The sequence below is a fragment of the Erythrolamprus reginae genome, chromosome 2 (genome assembly GCF_031021105.1).
Source record: "Erythrolamprus reginae isolate rEryReg1 chromosome 2, rEryReg1.hap1, whole genome shotgun sequence".
In the NCBI taxonomy this organism is placed as follows: Eukaryota; Metazoa; Chordata; class Lepidosauria; order Squamata; family Dipsadidae; genus Erythrolamprus; species Erythrolamprus reginae.
In genome coordinates this window covers 72,314,948-72,335,083 of record NC_091951.1, presented here as the reverse complement: position 1 = coordinate 72,335,083, position 20,136 = coordinate 72,314,948, and the positions used below count along the sequence as shown (strand labels likewise).

Below are 20,136 nucleotides of genomic sequence, written 5' to 3'. Positions count from 1 at the left end.
ATGCATAAATTAACACATATTTTAATATATTTTTAAATCTTACAATTTTCCACTCCCAAGATACTTTTTTGAAAGCAGCTTTCAGAAAGTTATGCTTTCTATGCTTTTTTAACACATTTTTTTTAAGCAAGAACTCTTTACTAGAAAAGAAAAATAAATGCTAGTGGATCCATTCAGTACTGTTGCTTTCCAATTAGAGTTTATTTTGCCAGTCATCTATTTGCATAAAATTTCATGGTGGGTTACCTTTATATTTCTACTGATTGTATTATTTTTCATCTTTTTCATAGATGCTAGTAGTCCCATTTCCCAATTTAATTTAGCTCGCGTTTTCAGCTGCAATGTCTTAAAAATTTACCTTATTTCTTTACAAGACCAGCCCCAACTCACACAGACACGCAAGGCACCAAAGTATAAACTGAGAGCAAACAGCACTTCTTACTAATACTGATGATGTTACCTAGTTAGGGTAATGGAAATGTCTACAAGAAAACAAGCAAGCTCAAGAGAGCACCAAGAACCCCTTCTTCACATATCTTCTTTGAAATATGTGACTTGATTTTTAAATAAATATAATTAACATTTGGAATTTCAGACATAATAGTGTATGTGACAGGGACAATTAATAATGTTGATGTTAACTGGATGTCAGGGTAGCAACACAAGGTTCTATAATATTTTTCATAGTTTTTAGTGAAACTCTCTAAAGATGTGAGAGTGAAGGGCTATTCTTGCCTAGCGAGTGTTGTCTTGATATGAAAATAGCATGTATGAAATGTTTAGATGGTTATTTAGGTGTGTGGAGAAAAATCCAGGTTGGGATATGACATAAAATAACAATAATAACAGAGTTGGAAGGGACCTTGGAGGTCTTCTAGTCCAACCCCCTGCTTAGGCAGGAAACCCTACACTACTTCAGACAGATGGTTATCCAACATCTTCTTAAATATTGGAGTACAGTGTTCCCTCGATTTTCGCAGGGGATGCGTTCCGAGACCGCTCGCGAAAGTTGAATTTCCGCGAAGTAGGGATGCAGAAGTAAATACACCATTTTTGGCTATGGACAGTATCACAAGCCATCCCTTAACACTTTAAACCCCTAAATTACCATTTCCCATTCCCTTAACAACCATTTACTCACCATTATTACTGGTACTCACCATTGAATAAGACACTTAGTGATCCTGATATTTATAAACATAATTATTTATTAACAATAATTATTTTTTTTGTTATTTTTTTGCAAAAAATATTAGTTTGGCGATGACATATGACGTCATTGGGTGGGAAAAACTGTGGTATAGGAAAAAAACCACGAAGTATTTTTTAATTAATATTTTTTTAAAAACCGTGGTATAGGCTATTCGCGAAGTTCGAACCCGTGAAAATCGAGGGAACACTGTATTCACATTTTCTGGAGGCAAGCTATTCCACTGGTTAATTGTTCTAATTGTGAGGAAATTTTTCCTTAGTTTTAAGTTTATTCTAAGATTCTAAATTCTAAGATTAGAAAGGACATTTAACATCTAGTTGTTCAACAATAGTAGATGTGCTGTTGAAATTAGAATTCCATGGGAGTACCTGGAGTAATTTTTTTCTGTGAAAGGATGGAAAGCTTTGGGAATCTTAATTTATTTTTTTATTATGTTCTCTTGGCAGGTTAATCTAATGTAAAACAAAATAGAACTAACAAATCTGAACTCTGTGCAATCCTAGTCAAAATATTGCACATAACTTTTGCTTATGGTTATAATTAGCATTAAATGGAAAAAAGTCCCTTCAAATGCAGACTTAAATTTGTCCATCCTGAATTAAAGAAAAGCAAAAGCCGTTAATGGCAATGTCTTTATCCATGGATTAGATACACAGAGTAATTTGCCAACCATAGTACACAGCAACAAATTAATTATGGCAGATTAATTAATTTATGTTCACTATATATCAATAGGCATACCAGCAAGCTAGCCAGCTTATGAAAGGTTGCCTTGCTGGCTCTAGCAGGACTTTAACGTTCAGAGAATAATAAATCATTCTGCTGAAAACTGCACAAGCATCCTACAAGGTGATCAAAATAATGAGGCAGTGTCTGGTTTGAAAGCAAAACTGCTGCACAAAGGGATTTTCAAATGATCCTGAACTGAGCAAAGTTAGCTGCAAACACAAGGTTCATCAGTGCTGATTTTGCAAAAGTCAAGACATCTGTCCCTTGATGTTAACCAATGATTGCTTGTTCAGCCATGGAAACACAACGTCTTCTGTTCAGGCTGCTGGAATAGCCACTAGCAAGCAATAGCAATCATTCAAACTTAAAAGAACAATTCAGCTTTCTACAGTGGGCAAAATTAACTAACAGCCTGCATGCTTACATGAAAACAACTCCTAGTAATGTGTTGAGTAGATGCTCCTAGTTAAAATTTCTTTGGACTGAAAGTTTAAATTGCTTTTCCACAAATAAAAATGTAGTTGATTATTTAAACACACAGGGACACATGCATACAATAAATCCTAGAATTCTCCTTCTGCTAATGTCATACAAGTCCATAATACCAAACAATATTAAACCCCAATCATAGCTAAACTCTTTTAACAAATGAGTTATAAAGTTACAACCTGCTATTTTCAGTAATAAAGGGTTTGGTAAATATGCCAATTCCTCAAACATAGTTAATAATAATAATAATAATAATAATAATAATAATAATAATAATAATTTATTAGATTTGTATGCCGCCCCTCTCCGAAGACTCGGGGCGGCTCACAACATAACAGTAGTACAGTACATTACAAATCTAATATTAAATTTTAAAAGTCAATTTAAAAAACATTAATATAAAATAATCCATATCATAAAATCACAACTATGCACTCATACACACTCAATCCAGTTAATTATACTACAGAGGTCAGAGAGACAACGAAGGGGAAGTCAATCATCCCCATGCCTGGCAACAGACAGCATCTTACGGAAGGCGAGGAGGGTGGGGGCTGTTCAGATCTCTGGAGCGAGTTGATTCCAGAGGGCCAGGGCTGCCACAGAGAAGGCTCTTCCCCTGGGCCTCCCAACCGACATTGTTTAGTCGACAGGACCCGGAGAAGGCCAACTCTGTGGGACCTAATCGGCCGCTGGGATTTGTGCGGCAGAAGGCGGTCTCGTAGGTATTCTGGTCCATTAAGTTGCTTCCTTGTATCATCCCCCTATACCTTTGACAATTCATAAAATATTATTAGCACACACACCCCCCCGATAAAAATAACATTTTCTTATGGGGTAACCAGGCATTTCAGCTTCAATTTTCTTCCTCTAAATGTCACCTCAAACTCTTTCAAGAGAGAAATCCAAACGCATAAAGGTTGACTACAATAACTTTGATTATGTGTCATCATGTCAGTACCAAATGTTAGGGATCACATAGAGTTTTCTCTAGAATGATCTTTCTCCATCTTGGTCCTTTCAGGTCTTCTAACATTGTAGACATTGCCACTCTAATTGACTCCATCTATCTTGTTGCTGGTTTTCTTTTTTCTCCTTCTATCTTTCTCAAATTTATAGACTTCTTCAAATAGCTACTGTAGATCTTCACTTATTCTCTCCAAAATATGATACTGTGATCCTGGTCATATGCCCCTTGAGTAAGAATTCTGCAGTGATTTCTTCAGTTATATGTGTGTTTCCTTACCTCTCCAGATATTCTTAGAAGTCTTTTCCAACACCGAAGTTCAAAAACATCAATAATTTTCTATCCTGCTTCTTGAAGTCCAGTTTTCACTTCTATGTAGCGTCATGGGGAATACCATGATCTGCATGATTCTGATCTTTGTAGGTAAGGCCACATCCTGGTGTTTGAATATGTTTTCCAAGACCTTCACTGCTATCTTATCAAGTGTTACTCTATGGCATATATCTTGACTGCTGGTTTCTTTACTGTTTATAGTAAATTGTAAACGGTAAAAGCTATTTACCACTTTAATATTCTCATCAATTCTAAGGCTGGCTGCTCTATCTGTTTAGATTAGTTGGCCTTCTATATATTTAAGCCCAGTCCCATTTTTTCACTATGCTCTTTAACTTTCATTACAGAGATAGCAGCACATTTTCATAGTAGTGTTATCAGAATAGCACAGGTTATAGATTTTTCATCCTCGAGTGTTAAAACCACACTCATCTTGCAATAAAGCTTCTTTTAATATAGTATAAACTGAGCATAAGGGTTGAATAAAAAAAGGGAGAGTGTATACCCTTGTCTCATTTTTAAACCCATCTGAGCCAGTCTGTTTTTCCATGTACCATGGAGACTGTGGTATTCTGGCCCAGTTCCCTTCTTTCCTCCCCAGCTAAGCTGCAAAAGTTGGGGCCTGCTAGTATAGTTAGATTATTACTACAGCAAGAAAAAAAAACTCATAGATTTTTTTCCATAACTCATGTGAATTCAGAGTTTTACAATTAAATCTAAAGTAAAGGAAAGTTTAAAAATAATAATAAAAAGAGAGACTGGATAAAGTCCACAGATGAAATACCTTTAGAATATTTTATTGTTCGAAGATATTAGTTTACTATTGTACTATTGTACTGTCTCATTTATTAGAAAAATCAAAGACTGATGAAACCCTGCTGCACTCCAAATGATGTTGGTGTTTCACATTGATGGTATTACCCAGTTAGGTTGTTATGCCCGGCTTCACGTTACGAGCCCCAATTAAGTCAGGAATGTAAATTCAAACACACATGCTGTTGTAAAGTAAACAGAAAAACAGTTTATCCAAAATAAAGCTGTGCACACGCACTTTAAACTGAGCAAATTAGTTCACACACAGATAACAGTCCTTGAAAGCTGTGAGAGACAAAAACAAACAGAGCAGATAAGAGCAGCTGCGAGAGCGTCACAGCCAAACCTCTTCAAGTGAGTCCACAAGATTTACTTAGCTGTGAAATATCCCAAAAAGTCTGTGAAAGTCTAGGAACAATGTAAACACGACGTATCCTTCTCCAAACGGATAAACTCCCACATGTGCTCTCTGCAACACTGGTAATTTATCAGCAACTCCATTAGCCTAATTGCCTCAGCCCAGGTGTTCTCCCTTACCTCCAATGATACCTGTGTAGTTAGTTCCTTCTAGCCATGAGCCTGTGCATTCTGGGATCTATCCACCAAGCCTCCTCCAAGTCCGATAACCCACTAATGGGGTCATTAACTAATGGGCTGGCTGCAGTGATTGGACACACAAGGAATTTGTCTGTGGTGTGTATGCTCTCAGTGTACATAAAAGAAAAAGATAAATTTATTTATTCAATTTTTTATTTTTTTTAATGCCGCCCTTCTCCTTAGACTCAGGGCGGCTTACAACACGCTAGCAATAGCATTTTTAACAGAGCTCAGTATATTGCCCCCACAATCCGGGTCCTCATTTTACCCACCGCAGAAGGATGGAATGCTGAGTCAACATTTGTCTAGAATCATGAGGTACAACACTTAATGATTGTCATAAGGGTCAAAAGAGCAATGAGGAAACAATATTAATAAAAATCTTAAGAATACAGGCAACAAGTTATAGTCATACAGTCATAAGTGGGAGGAAATAGGTGATAGGAATGATGAGAAAAAACTACTAGTAGTGTAGACTTAGTAAATAGTTTGACAATGTTGAGGGAATTATTTGTTTAGCAGAGTGATGGCGTTCAGGAAAAAACTGTTCTTGTGTCTAGTTGTCTTGTTGTGAAGTGCTCTTTAGCGACGTTTTGATTTAGAAATGATGCTTTAGAATGTTGAAGTTTAACCCTGACAAGATCAGTTGTGAAAAGGAAAATGTAACTTCCTTCACTTGATCTTAATCATCTTACTTCTTTATGCCAGCAGATGAAAACTTTCTAGGGAGCTATTGATTATTCACTAATTGTAAAATCTTACTAGTAATAGGGATGAAATTATTTCTTCAGTAATCTGGGAAAAATATAGAAATTACCTTTGGCACTTTCACCGCTGCCTGAACAAACATAGTATAAATAGGATTTTCTTTTTTGAGAGGGCTTGTAAAAAGGGTTGGCTTCACAGCCCTTGCAGTTATCTGTCTCTAATATTTACATCTGCAGCCCACTAGAGGGAACTGCTGGCTCTCTGAAGAGGGAGAGTTGTGAGCAGTGAAAACAGCCAAGTTGTTTGGCTGCAAAATGCATTCTTTGTTGTTTGAAATCAACAAGGTGAGCAAGTTGTTGCCAGTTACCCATTTCCAACTAGTGTCCTTACACTCCCCCTCCCTCACACATGTTCCCCTATAACCTCACCCATAGAACCTTTTCTCTCTTTGTTCTTCACTTTGTTTTCCCAAATGTCTCCTACTTTTCTCTCCTTATTTCTGCACCTCCACCCTTTTCCTCACTTTATGCCTTCTACTCTCCAACTCATTACGATGTATATCACTCTGTTTTATGCCTTCCTGGCCAATCGGCTTTTCTACCCTCTCCTTTGTTCTGATTTTATGCCCACCCATTCTTTGAAAAGTGTTCAGAAACTTCAGATCGTGCAGAATAATAATAATAATAATAATAATAATAATAATAATAATAATAATTTATTGGATTTGTATGCCGCCCCTCTCCGCAGACTCGGGGCGGCTAACAACAATAATAAACACAATATGTACAATCCAATAATAAAAACAACTAAAAACCCCTATTATAAAACCAAACATACAGACAAACATACCATGCATAACTTGATGGCCTAGAGGAAGAGCTATCTCAACTCCCCCATGCCTGGCGGTATAAATTAGTCTTGAGTAGTTTACGAAAGACAGGGAGGGTGGGGGCAGTTCTAATCTCTGGGGGGAGTTGGTTCCAGAGGGCCAGGGCCGCCACAGAGAAGGCTCTTCCCCTGGGGCCTGCCAAATGACATTGTTTAGTCGATGGGACCCGGAGAAGGCCAACTCTGTGGGACCTTATCGGTCGCTGGGATTCTTGCGTTAGTAGGCAGTTCCGGAGGTAATCTGGTCCATTGCCATGTAGTGCTTTAAAGGTCATAACCAACACTTTGAATTGTGACCGGAAACTGATCAGCAGCCAATGCAAGCCACGGAGTGTTGAAGAAACGTGGGCGAATCTTGGAAGCCCCACGATGGCTCTCGCGGCTGCGTTCTGCACAATCTGAAGTTTCCGAACACTTTTCAGAGGTAGCCCCATGTAGAGAGCGGCCGCGAGAGCTATTGTGGGGTTACCTAGGTTCGCCCATGTCTCTCCAACACTCTGTGGCCTGCACTGGCTGCCGATCAGTTTCCGGTCACAATTCAAAGTATTGGTAATGACATATAAAGCCTACATGGCATCGGACCAGAATACCTCCGAGACCGTCTTCTGCCGCATGAATCCCAGCAGCCGATAAGGTCCCGCAGAGTTGGCCTTCTCCGGGTCCCGTTAACTAAACAATGTCATCTGGTGGGCCCCAGGGGAAGAGCCTTTTCTGTGGCGGCCCTGGTCCTCTGGAATCAACTCCCCCCAGAGATCAGAACTGCCCGCACCCTCCTTGTCTTTCGTAAATTGCTAAAGACCTACCTATATTGCCAGGCATGGGGGAATTGAGACATCTCCCCCAGGCTTATATAGTTTATGTATGGTATGCTTGTGTTGTATGTTTTTTAAATAATGGGTTTTTAGATATTTTCTTTTAAATATTAGATTTGTTCATTGTACACTGTTTTATTATTGTAGTGAGCCGCCGCAAGTCTGAGGAGAGGGGCGGCATACAAATCTAATTAATATAATATAATATAATATAATATAATATAATATAATATAATATAATATAATATAATATAATATAATATAATATAATATAATATAATATAATATAATATAATATAATATAATATAATATAATATAATATAATATAATATAATATAATATAATATAATATAATATAATATAATATAATATAATATAATATAATATAATATAATATAATATAATATAATATAATATAATATAATATAATATAATACAACTCCTCATTTCCTTCAGTATCTACTCTTTCAATTGCCTTTATCTATTTTGCAGTGTTGCACTTATCATGCACGTATTATGCAGATATTCAAGTGACAAGGTAAAACACACATGCATGCGGTAGCGACAGGCATACATTATTCTGATTCTGCACAGGAAAAGAAATCCTGGAAGGTCTTTCTTGTGCTGCAATGTAACTCTTTTACCCAAGTAGAATCATGTGTAAGGCTTGTCCAATGCCCCATAACCCATCAGTATTATCCTTTTTGCCACCTTTTTGATTAAAGGAGCCTATTGCCATTATTTAGAATACATGATTATTTCTCTGATAAATTACTGTGAAATATTGCTGCGAAATTTCCTTTGACAAAGTGTCCCTCTGTACAGCTTGAATTCTGATCTCACTGGTACCACCATTGTCATTTCCCACAACACCTCAGAATTTTGTTACAGATGAAGCATTGTAGAAAATTACTGCATCAGCTAGACTCAGGTTCCCAATACTGCGTAAAGTGCTGGGGCAGATTTTTTTTTAAAAAAATTTAAGGCCAGAGGACAGGACAACTATCAGCAATGGATTCTATGAATCCCAAATCAGCAACAGGTCCAAGATATGAAGATATGAACATGTGATAACAAGGATGGATAATACAGTAGGACAAAAACATAGTGGTTCCCCCCCTCCCACACACACTTATCTTACCAACAATGGTCAGGTGACAAGAAAAATTAAACTCTCTATAGAGCAGAGGTATTTAAACTTGGTAAATTTAAGACTTGTGGACTTCAACTCCCAGAATTCTCCAGCCAGCTGCGTTGGTTGGAAAATTCTGGGAGTTGAAGTCCATAAGTCTTAAAGTTGCCAAGTTTGAAGACCTTTGTTCTATGGTAATAATACCTTTTAATATGAGGTCACATATTCATTCCTCTCCTCCTCTCCCTCCCTCCCTCCATCCCTCCCTCTCTCATTCTCTCCCTCTCTCATTCTCTCTCTCTCTCTCTCTCTTTCTCTCTCTCTCTCTTGCATGTAACACTCCTGGTTTAAAGGCATAAGACTAGGGTCCTGGTACAGTCTGCAAACCTCTGTCAATTGAAAGTGCAATCTTCTACAATAGGACAACTCTTTTCAAAGAATAGTTTCAAGTAGTCAGCATTGGGTCCAGTTGCTTCCAAACTAAGAATAGATGTGGTTCACACATTGGAAAGGCTGCTCTATAGTCTATCAGGCAACTGATCCTTGGTCTGGTATTGAAATATACTACAAGCTTACAGTCAGGCTCTCTATTTATTTATTACCCGCACTTCACATCAGGGGTGGGTTCCTCCTGGTTCGGACCAGTTCGCCAGAACTGGTAGTGACCACTGGTGACGTCGCTGAATTGAATCAGTCTGTGGGTGTCGCTGTCTTTTTAAAAAAATGTTTTTTGAATTTTTTACTTTTGGGAAGATTTTTTCCTGTTCTCCACTTGAAAGAGGGCTTCCTTCCCACCCCTGGATTTATACTGACCGTTATTCCTTCCTCCAAAATCCAGCTGATCATCTCAGCTGTGTTTTGGGTTGATTTCAAGCTATTGAGCATGTGCAGAAGCAAAATTACATGTGGAGACACACACAAAATGTGCAATTCCATCACATGCAAACTGGTGGGGAAGTTAAGCAGAACACACCCTGCTTTACATCTTAAATACAACAGATAACTCTGTAGTTTCACTGAATCACATATCCTTGCCTGAAAGTAAGTGTTATTGAATTAAAGTCCTTCAGGATTGGGTGGCATAGATGTTGAATAAAACAAACAAACAAACAAACAAACAAACAAACAAATAAATAAATTGTGATGATTTTTGAATAATCACAGTTAGGATTGAATTGATAAAATACAACCAATGGCACCCTTTTAACTAGCGGATCATTTTAAAATAGAAAAGTCAAATTTATTTCCTGACAATGTTGATATAGCCTGTAGGAGATCTAAAACAGTATTAAATACTCAGCATTAGTAGTATTAAATGATAGAAAGGAAGACTCTGTGTGTGTGTGTGTGTGTGTGTGTGTGTGTTTGTGTATAGCTGTCGGGTCTTTATGTCTGAGTGAAAACATTTAAAGCTCCAACACAAAACAGGAAAAGGAAACCATTTGGTCCAAGTCTTCAAATTCAACCTTTTTGTTTTTGTTGCAAAGCATTTTTGTTCCTCTCTTTCCTGTCTGTTTGTCAACAGATGTATGCCGGAGGGAAGCTGCTCTTTGGGAGTAGTGTTTTCAACGGATACAGCTACAGTAAGAAAGACCTGATGAAACAGATCAACCAAGTTTGCCTTGACTGCAAAAGAGGTCACTTCCTGCCACAGAGCTTCAAATTTAGGTAAAACAGAAAATTAAGGAGGAAAGTAAGAATGGGGAGAGGGAAGGCAATCTCATGTATGTTTACAACATTGACTTGACAAGAATGTGTTGCAATGAAAGGAATGAAACTTATTGTAGGGTGAATGACCAGGAATAGATGAGGGGGATAACAGTAGTAATAATTTGATAGCATATTCATTCTTGTTAGGGTTACTGTTTTTAAAAATTGGTCTCTGAACTTAATTTCTAAAAATATTCCTATTGTTATTTCTTGCCTCATCTAATTTACAATTTTGTCAAATCATCTTCCCAAGCAGTTATTCCCCGTATGCCTTTTATATCTACTTATAGCTACCTTTCCCTTTGCACAGGAAATAATAATTGCATTCTCATAATCACATGGCACAGAAACAATATCCGTATATATCGTTTAAGGCAGTGATTTTCAACCTTTTTTGAGCCGCGGCACATTTTTTACATTTACAAAACCATGGGGCACATTGAACGGGTGGGGTGGGGTGTGGGGTGTTAAAAAAGTTTGGGCAAAAAAATTCTCTCTCTTCCTCCCTTTCGCTCTATTTCTCTCTCCCTCCCTTTCTCTCTCCCTTTCTTTTTTCTCTCTCCATCCCTTTCTTTCTCTCTTCCTTCCTTCCTCTTTTTTGCTCTTCCTCTCTCCCTCCCTCTGTCTTTCTCTCTCCCACCTTCCCTCCCTCTCTTTCTCTCTCTCTCTCTCTCTTGCTCTCTCTCTCATTCTCTTCTTTCTTGCTTTCTTGCTCTCTCTCTTGCTTTCTTTCTCTCTCTCTCTTGCTTTCTCTCTCTCTCTCTTTCTCTCTCTCTCTTGCTCTCTCTCTCATTCTCTTCTTTCTTGCTTTCTTGCTCTCTCTCTTTCTTTCTCTCTCTCTCTTTCTTTCTCTCTCTCTCTTTCTTTCTCTCTCTCTTGCTTTCTTTCTCTCTCTCTCTCTCTTTCTCTCTCTCTCTTGCTCTCACTCTCTCATTCTCTTCTTTCTTGCTTTCTTTCTTTCTCTCTTTCTCTCTTTCTTGCTTTCTTTCTCTCTCTTGCTGTCTTTCTCTCTCTCTTTCTCTCTCTTGCTTTCTTTCTCTCGCTTTCTCTCTCTCTCTTTCTTTTCTCTCTCGCTTTCTTTCTCTCTCTCTTGTTTTCTTTCTCTCTCTGAGCTTCGCGGCACACCTGACCATGTCTCACGGCACACTAGTGTGCCACGGCACACTGGTTGAAAAACACTGGTTTAAGGCACCCGGCTAGAAAGCAAATGACTGTGAATTCTGCTTTATCCATGAAAGCTAGCTGGGTGACCTTGAAACAACCACTCTGTCTTAGTCCACCACACTTTGTAGGGCTCTGGTTGTGGGAAAAATAGGAGGAGGAGGATGTGTGGGATATGTTTACCACCTTGAATGATTTGTAAAAATAATAAAGGTAAGGTACAAACAAACAAACAAACAAACAAACAAACCGTCAAAAGCAAGTTGCACAGTTCATTAAAGACAACCCATATCTTCATTTCCAAACTAACCCAACTATACTGGTAGCCGTACAACTTTTCAAAACTCACAGAATGTAAGAGATTATTTGTATCACATTCTTTTCTTGGGTACTAATGATTATAATCTTCATATCCAAAGTGCTATTCAATGTGATTCTTTAATTATTATTATTATTATTTAGCATATGGCATGTATTAGCCAGGGATCACCGAGGCGGCTGGCTGCCTCTGTGAAAGGTATTTTTTTGGGCAATGTTATTTTACTCACGGGATGCCTGAATGGCAGTAGGCAATCGGGGAAGACTCCTTTCCTCTCCCTACGCAGTTTATTCATTCACGGGGATCAACCTGCCAACCTCAGCAGAACACAGGCTCGGCATCTTACCATGTGAGACACTGCGGCCCTGGATTCTTTTATATTTCACTACTATGACTAAGAGAGAGAAAAGCAAAGCATATGAAGTACAGTTGCAGTTGCAGCTGCCATTTTGACTTTTATTTTACCTCCATGGAGGCCCCTGAATCTGAGGAAGATGCAGTTAAGGACAGGTCTCTGCTCCTATTTAACCTGGCAAGCCTACAGAGAGGGACGGCATACAAATCTAATAAATAAATGAATAAATGAATAAATGAATGAATAAATAAATAAACATAAACATAAACATAAACATAAACATAAACATAAACATAAACATAAACATAAACATAAACATAAACATAAACATAAACATAAACATAAACATAAACATAAACATAAACATAAACATAAACATAAACATAAACATAAACATAAACATAAACATAAACATAAACATAAACATAAACATAAACATCAATCAATCAATCAATCAATCAATCAATCAATCAATCAATCAATCAATCAATCAATCATCTGCTCCCACCCTGGATATAGTGACTTGACATTTTCCCTTGGTTGTGAGAGAAATTGCCTACCCAGCTTCCACAATCCTTTCTTTTTTCTCCCCTCACCCCCCCCCCCCAATTAGAATATTAACCTAGCCAGGGTAGCGCAGTGGTTAGACTGCAGCACTGCAGGCTACTTCAGCTAACTGCTACTTCAGCAGTTCAAATCTCACCACCGGCTCAAGGTTGACTCAGCCTTCCATCCTTCCGAGGTGGGTAAAATGGGGACCTAGATTGTTGGAAACAAGAGGCTGATTCTGTAAACCTCTTAGAGAGGGCTGCAAAGCACTATGAAACGGTATATAAGTCTAAATGCTATTGCTAACATAGCCATGGAAACAGTGCATTCCTGAAGAAGAAATCCTTCTAAAACAAAGATCCACCAAAGTCTTGTGTTTACCTCACTACCATAATATCACTCCAATAGTGCAGCTATATTATTATTTTCATTGAGCAGGATAGTTTCACACAACCATCCCCATGTTGATATAGTCAGAATGACGAGGCAGCATTTTAAGTGTCCCTCACCCACGTTTAAAGTCTCTTTTATATTAAGGAAGCTTTGTTTGCCCCCTTGATCCAACTAGATGGGGCACCTGCAATGTAGTTAACATTCAGGTTAGCTTTGTCATCTACCAAAATCACAATGAAATGGCAGCAGCTTTTGCTTAGAAATATATATTTATATTTATATATATATTATATTTTATTCAATTTTTATGCCGCCCTTCTCCTTAGGATCAGGACGGCTTACAACATGTTAGCAACAGCACTCTTTAACAGAGCCAGCATATTGCCCCCACAATCCGGGTCCTCATTTTACCCACCTCGGAAGGATGGAAGGCTGAGTCAACCTTAAGCCGGTGATGAGATTTGAACCGCTGACCTACAGATCTACAGTCAGCTTCAGTGGCCTGCAGTACAGCACTCTACCTGCTGCGCCACCCCGGCTCTCTATAGAAATATACAGAATGTAACTCCAAGGAAATCAAACTTCTGTGAAATCAAACTGTCTACTTAGGAAGCAACACTGATTGACAGTCAATTTCACATGCTGTTGTGCAAATGAAATATTCAATGAGAATATTTCATTCATTCAGATCTAGGATGTGTTATTTGAGTGTTCCCTTTATTTTTTTGAGCAGTATATTTAGAAAGAAAAACCAGAGAATTTTCCTCACTGTGTTCAGATAACAAAGATTTTATGGGTAAGGAAATAAAGGGGGAACCAAAATGGGAACAAGTCAGAGGGAAAAATCCCAGATTTGTCTCTTCCCTGCTCCAGGCAAATTTGTTGTTCTGTTTATTGATCTCCCTTTCAATACCTAACGTTTCTTTAGGGGCAAATATACTAGACTTTTTGGTGTTCTTTCTATGCCATAAGCAAACCTTAGGGTATTAATCAGATAGCAACAAGTGCTGCCTGAAACTGACTTCACATAGGAATTTGAAGAGTGAAATCTTCATAATTAAGAGAGGAGCCATTTTATTCTATTTCACTCTGAATATTTATTTATTTATTTATTCATTCAATTTTTATGCCGCCTTTCTCCTTAGACTCAGGGCGGCTTACAACATGTTAGCAATAGCACTTTTTAAACAGAGCTAGGCTATTGCCCCCACAATCCGGGTCCTCATTTTACCCACCTTGGAAGGATGGAAGGCTGAGTCAACCTTGAGCCGGTGATGAGATTTGAACTGCTGACCTTCAGATCTACAAGTCAGCTTCAGTGGCCTGCAGTACAGCACTATAGTGTTGATCTCATATACTAGAAAGTAGGTATTTGTAGGCAGGAAAAAAAGTTACAGTTTGTGGCCATGATGCTGTGAGTCATATGAGTTCTGTTCTGTTTTTATTTTTTAGTAGAACTTTGTTATTACTAACTCCTTTATGATTGTTACTGACTGAGTCAAAAATTCCAGGAATCAGTAAATTCTCTGCTGATAACAAGATTCCTCAGTGTGAACTACAGAAAAGAGGAAGCATTTTATGTGTGTCACTGGAATTTGCTTCAGTTACTGGAGTTCTGGAGAACATCAAAATAACTAGGAAACCAGGAAGCATTTCAGTACCCTTGTTTGCATCTATTTATTCTCTGTACAATAATCTCAGTGCATTTTTTTTTAAAAAAAGGGGAGAATTGGTGGTTTTTCTTGCTGGCATTTTCCAAGGTCACAGCCTCACAGGTTCTCAAAACTATTTAAATAAAAACTTTTAGAACTGAAAATCAGGTGGGCTGGTTAACATTTAAAAATAGATGCTACCAATCTGATCTTGTTCCTAAAAATAATTTAAGTAGTTAAATATGTGACATAGACAGGGGTTTGGATTCTACCGGTTTGGGTGAACCCCTAGCTTTGATGATCAGCTGAGAGTGAACTGTTTTGTTCTGATGATCAGGTGGGCCCACCTGCCCCTCTGCCCCTGCGTTATTCTGACCTATATTTCCCTTGTTTGAAGCCCAGCTGATAGGCGTGGCGGAATGGATTGCCCGCCTCAGCTGTTCTACTCACTGGGCCTGCAGTAGAATGTAAATTTTAGAGCTGTTTTCAAACGCAATATGTGTGTGGGGTGGGAGCGTGCATTTGGCGCATGTGCAAGCGCTCAGCGAACCAGTTGTTACACCGGTTGAATCCCACCATGGGACATAGATGCTAGAATCATCATCCTCTTTTATCAACGCCATAATCCCTTGTGAGGTGGAGTCTGGACAATGGAGTGTTTACTGGCTGAATGCCCTTCCTGTGGCTAATACAGAGTTATATTCAGCAAATATATTCTCATTGTGCTTAGAGAGAGAAATAACTGCCGCTATCTAGGATTGAACTCACAGCCTCCTGATTATGAGGTGAGAGCTCCATCTCTAGGCCACCACGCCACTTACAGAGATGCTAGAATGGTCTGGGCCTTTTAGCATAAAGTAGAGTGTAAATTTTCTTCTAGGCCCTGCATCTGATGACTATTATCAAATGTTTTGACATTTTGGTTTGTAATCAGTAGCGGGTTGCATCTGGTAGAGTACAATACGTGATCCCAGTAGCGAAAATGGAGCTGTGCATGTAGCTCCAGTTGCTTGGTGGGTGGGCGCAGGCATCAGCATGAGATTCGGATTCTGCACATGTGCCACAAGCCAAATATTGTGTGAGGATGCATGAGCAAGCGAGATTTAGGTGATTTTTGCTGTTTTTTTACCTCCGTGCATGCGCAGAAGCAAAAATTGGTGAAAATTGCCGAAATCTCACTCATATGTGCGTTCTCTGGCACCCTCATGTGAGATTTGGCTTTCGGAGCATGCACAGAAGGCAAATCTTACACCAGAAACATTCCAGTAGTGCCGGCAAAGAGGAACCCCAGTCTGTTTGTAATGCTAATTTAAGAAGTGCCAATTGATGTATAGCAGGGGCCTCAGTTTAATATAGCACACACTAACCTGGCATAGACACTTCCAACCATGATTTAGCCTCAATTTGCCAATCCTCAGCTCAGGAAGAAATGCTGCAAACTATCTTTGCTGAGTTTCTTCTATAGCACCAAGTTAATAAATTCAGCTTACAAGGATGTAGGAAGAGGGAATGATTCTGAACCTAAACTTGAACAGGCTTTGTGTGTGGAAGGGATCCTGGAGTCGAGCACTTGGCCTAAATTAGAGAGGACCATAATTATCCATATCTCTGCAGGGCAAAGAATGAGTAGAGTTGTCAACTCAGTTTGACAAGTCAATTTGGGAAAATTGCAAAAGAATAGAAGAATATAATTCTTTATTGGCCAAGTGTGATTGGACACACAAGGAATTTGTCTTGGTGCATTTATTTTATTTATTTATTTATTCAATTTTTATGCTGCCCTTCTCCGTAGACTCAGGGCGGCTTACAACATGTTAGCAATAGCACTTTTTAACAGAGCCAGCATATTGCCCCCACAATCCGGGTCCTCATTTTACCCACCTCGCAAGGATGGAAGGCTGAGTCAACCTTGAGCCGGTGATGAGATTTGAACTGCTGACCTTCAGATCTACAGTCAGCTTCAGTGGCCTGCAGTACAGCACTCTACCTGCTGTGCCACCCCGGCTCTTATATATAGATGACTAGGAACATTTGTGCTTCCTTCTTTGCAGAGATACTAATAAATAAGAACTGGCAACAGTGAATGACTTACAGGATTTAAGTTACTGTTTTTGGAAGTTAATGCTTTTATTGAGCTGAGAATCGGATATAATGTCTATTATATGATCCATCAAAAAGAAATGTATTAAAGGTTTTTTTTTTAAAAAAAACAGAAAACAAAATCCAAGAGGAGTAGGAAAAAATCAGAGCAATCAATTAGCATCTTGTGAATCCCTCTGCATTAACATGGCCCAACTTAAGTTGAGAGTAATGATCTCAGTTTGACCAGTGACTCTGAAGCACATGTAAATTCAGCAACTACATTTGCTGCTTTCCAATGTGAGCTGCCTGAGATTAAGGGCAGGATTCAGGCCTGATAGATAGGGTGCATTTGACATAGCAAGGGAATTCTAGAAAGCAGCAGAAAGTAAAGTATGTGCATTCAAAGGTCAGCAAGACAAATCTCACATCACCTGTCAGGAAAAGTTGAAAGTATTTGACTCTATTACAGGGAGGGCAGCTTTAAGAAATAAATACATTCCACACCCTGTTGCTTGCTTAGAGTATTAAATGTTTCTGGTGCATATCCTTCTTGCTAAAACAAGGCAGATCACAGGAGTTAGGAAGAAATGCACCCGTAAGAACAGAACAGAATAGAATTTTATTCGCCAAGTGTGATTGGGCACACGAGGAATTTGTCTTGGTGCATATGCTCTCAGTGTACATAAAAGAAAAGATACATTCCTGAAGAATCATAGTGTACAACGCTTAATGATAGTCCGGGTACAAATAAGCAATCAAATCATATTAGGAACCAGTCAAAATACATTATAAGAATACAAGCCACAAAGTTAGTCATTAGTGGGAGGAGATGGGTGATGGGAATGATGAAAAGATTAATAGTAGTGCAGATTTATTTTTTATTTATTTGTTTTTGTCAAGTATGTATTGATAATATACAGTAATACCTCATCTTACGAACTTAATTGGTTCTGGAAGTAGGTTCGTAAGGCGGAAAGTTCATAAGACGAAACATTGTTTCCCATAGGAAACAATGTAAATGCGATTAATGCATGCAAAGGCGAAAAAAAATCACAAAATGGTGCTCTGTTGGGCGCCGCCGCCTGGCTGTTACCTTCTGAAACAGCCGGGGGGCTTCTTGGTGTTCTCCCGAACGCCGAACCCAGAAGTTCGGGTTCGGGTTCCGGAGGCCGCCGAGAAGTGCCCGGCTGTTTCAGAAGGTTACAGACGGGCGCCGCCGCCTGATGGAGCACCGTTTTTGTAATTGTGATGTCAAAGCTCCACCCATGGAATTCCCTATTGGGATTCCCCACCTCCTTTCCAGCCTCCAGATTGGCTGAAAACGCCGCCGCCAATTGCAAAAATGGTGCTCTGCCAGGTGCCACCGCCCGGCTGTAACCTTCTGAAACAGCCGGGTGCTTCTCAGCGGCCTCTGGAACCTGAACCCGAAAAGTTCAGGTTTGGGTTCGGGAGAACGCCGAGAAGCCCCCCGGCTGTTTTGAAAGGTGACAGCCAGGCGGTGGCGCCCAGTGGAGCGCCATTTTGTGATCTGTGGTGGGTTCGTAAGCTGAAAAAAGTTCATAAGAAGAGGCAAAAAATTTCCGAACCCCGGGTTCGTATCACGAGGAGTTCGTATCATGAGGTACAACTGTACAAAGAAATAATAATGCTTATATACATGATACTAGTAAAAGAGAAACATTAGAACAGAGGATGGAAGGCACGCTGGTGCACTTGTGCACACCCCTTACTGACCTCTTAGGAATCAGGAGAGGTCAACAGTGGATAGACTTAGTAAATAGTTTGACAGTGTTGAGGGAAATATTTGCTTAGCAGAGTGACGGCGTTCTGAAAAAAACTATTCTTGTGTCTAGTTCTGGTGTGCAGTGCTCTATAGCGTAATTTTAGGGTAGGAGTTGAAATAGTTTGTGTCCAGGATGTGAGGCATCTGTAACTATTTTCACAGCCTGCTTTTTGACTTGTGCAGTATATAGGTCCTCAATGGAAGACAGATTGATAGCAATTGTTTTTTTCTGCCATTCTAATTATCCTCTGAACTCTGTGTCTGTCTTGTTGGGTTGCAGAACCAAACCAGACAGTTATAGAGATGCAGATGGCAGACTCAATAATTCCTCTGTAGAACCGTATCAGCAGCTCCTTGGGCCGTTTGAGCTTTCTGAATTGAAGCAGAAAGAACATTCTTTGTTGTGCTTTTTTGATGATGTTTTTGCTGTTAGGTGTCCATTTTAGATCTTGCAATATGGTAGAACTATAAATTTGAAAGTTTCAACTGTTGATACTGTGTCATCTAGTATTGCAAGAAGTGGTAGGATGGGAGGGTTTCTCCTAGTCTACCACCATTTCTACGGTTTTGTGTGTGTTCAATTCTATATTGTTCCAGTCACATCACAAGGCTAGTTGTTCAACCTCCGATCCGTATGCGGATTCATCATTGTCTTGAATGAGACTGATCACTGTTGTGTCATCTGCAAATTTCAGTAGTTTAACAGATGGATCCTTAGAGATGCAGGTATTGGTATATAGAGAAAAGAGAAGTGGAGAGAGCACACAGCCTTGGGGAAAGGGCTGTGCTAATTGTAAAGGTATCTGATGTGATTCTGCTTAGCTTCACTTGCTGCTTCCTGTTTGTTAGGAAGCTTATGATCCACTTATAAGTTGTGTTCAGGTACTATCTGGTTTAACTTAGTTAGAAGAGTGTTTGGAATGATGGTATTGAATACTGAACTAAAGTCTACCAAGAGGACCCTTGCATAGGTCTTTGGAGATTCAAGATGTTGTAGGATGTAGTGCAGAACCATATTAACAGCATCAATACAAGCATTTCATTGGAAATAAAATAGGAAAAACCAAAGTTGGTGACTAAATGATAAACATGTTCAGATTATTCATGCCATCCATTTCATTCCTCTATTCCCGGGTTTTCAATTTCCTTCAAATTAGCTGGTATGTTTTAGCTCCTGCTTTTTTTTCATTTCTTACTTAAGTGTTGGGTGTTTCGGTATATTTTCTCTTATCAGGGGTTTTCATCCCAATGCTATGTTCTATGTAAACCTCCTTATTTACTTATTTTATTTATTTCATCAAGCATAAGATATAAGTATAAACATGATTATGAATACATGAAATGCATACAAATAAAAGGGAATATCAAGGCAGGAACAATAGGCATGCTGGTGCACTTATGCATAATAATAATAATAATAATAATAATAATAATAATAATAATAATAATA

General features: G+C 38.9%; 1 protein-coding gene across 1 annotated transcript in view; it reads left to right on the top strand.

The window, feature by feature from the left end:
* The window catches only part of C2H3orf20 (chromosome 2 C3orf20 homolog), an 84,953-nt gene that overhangs the window by 43,467 nt on the left and 21,350 nt on the right, over positions 1-20,136 (top strand). The window contains exon 13 of the mRNA XM_070735754.1: positions 10,208-10,350. Coding sequence (XP_070591855.1) covers positions 10,208-10,350 — 143 coding nt within the window. The remainder of the gene's footprint in view (positions 1-10,207; positions 10,351-20,136) is intronic.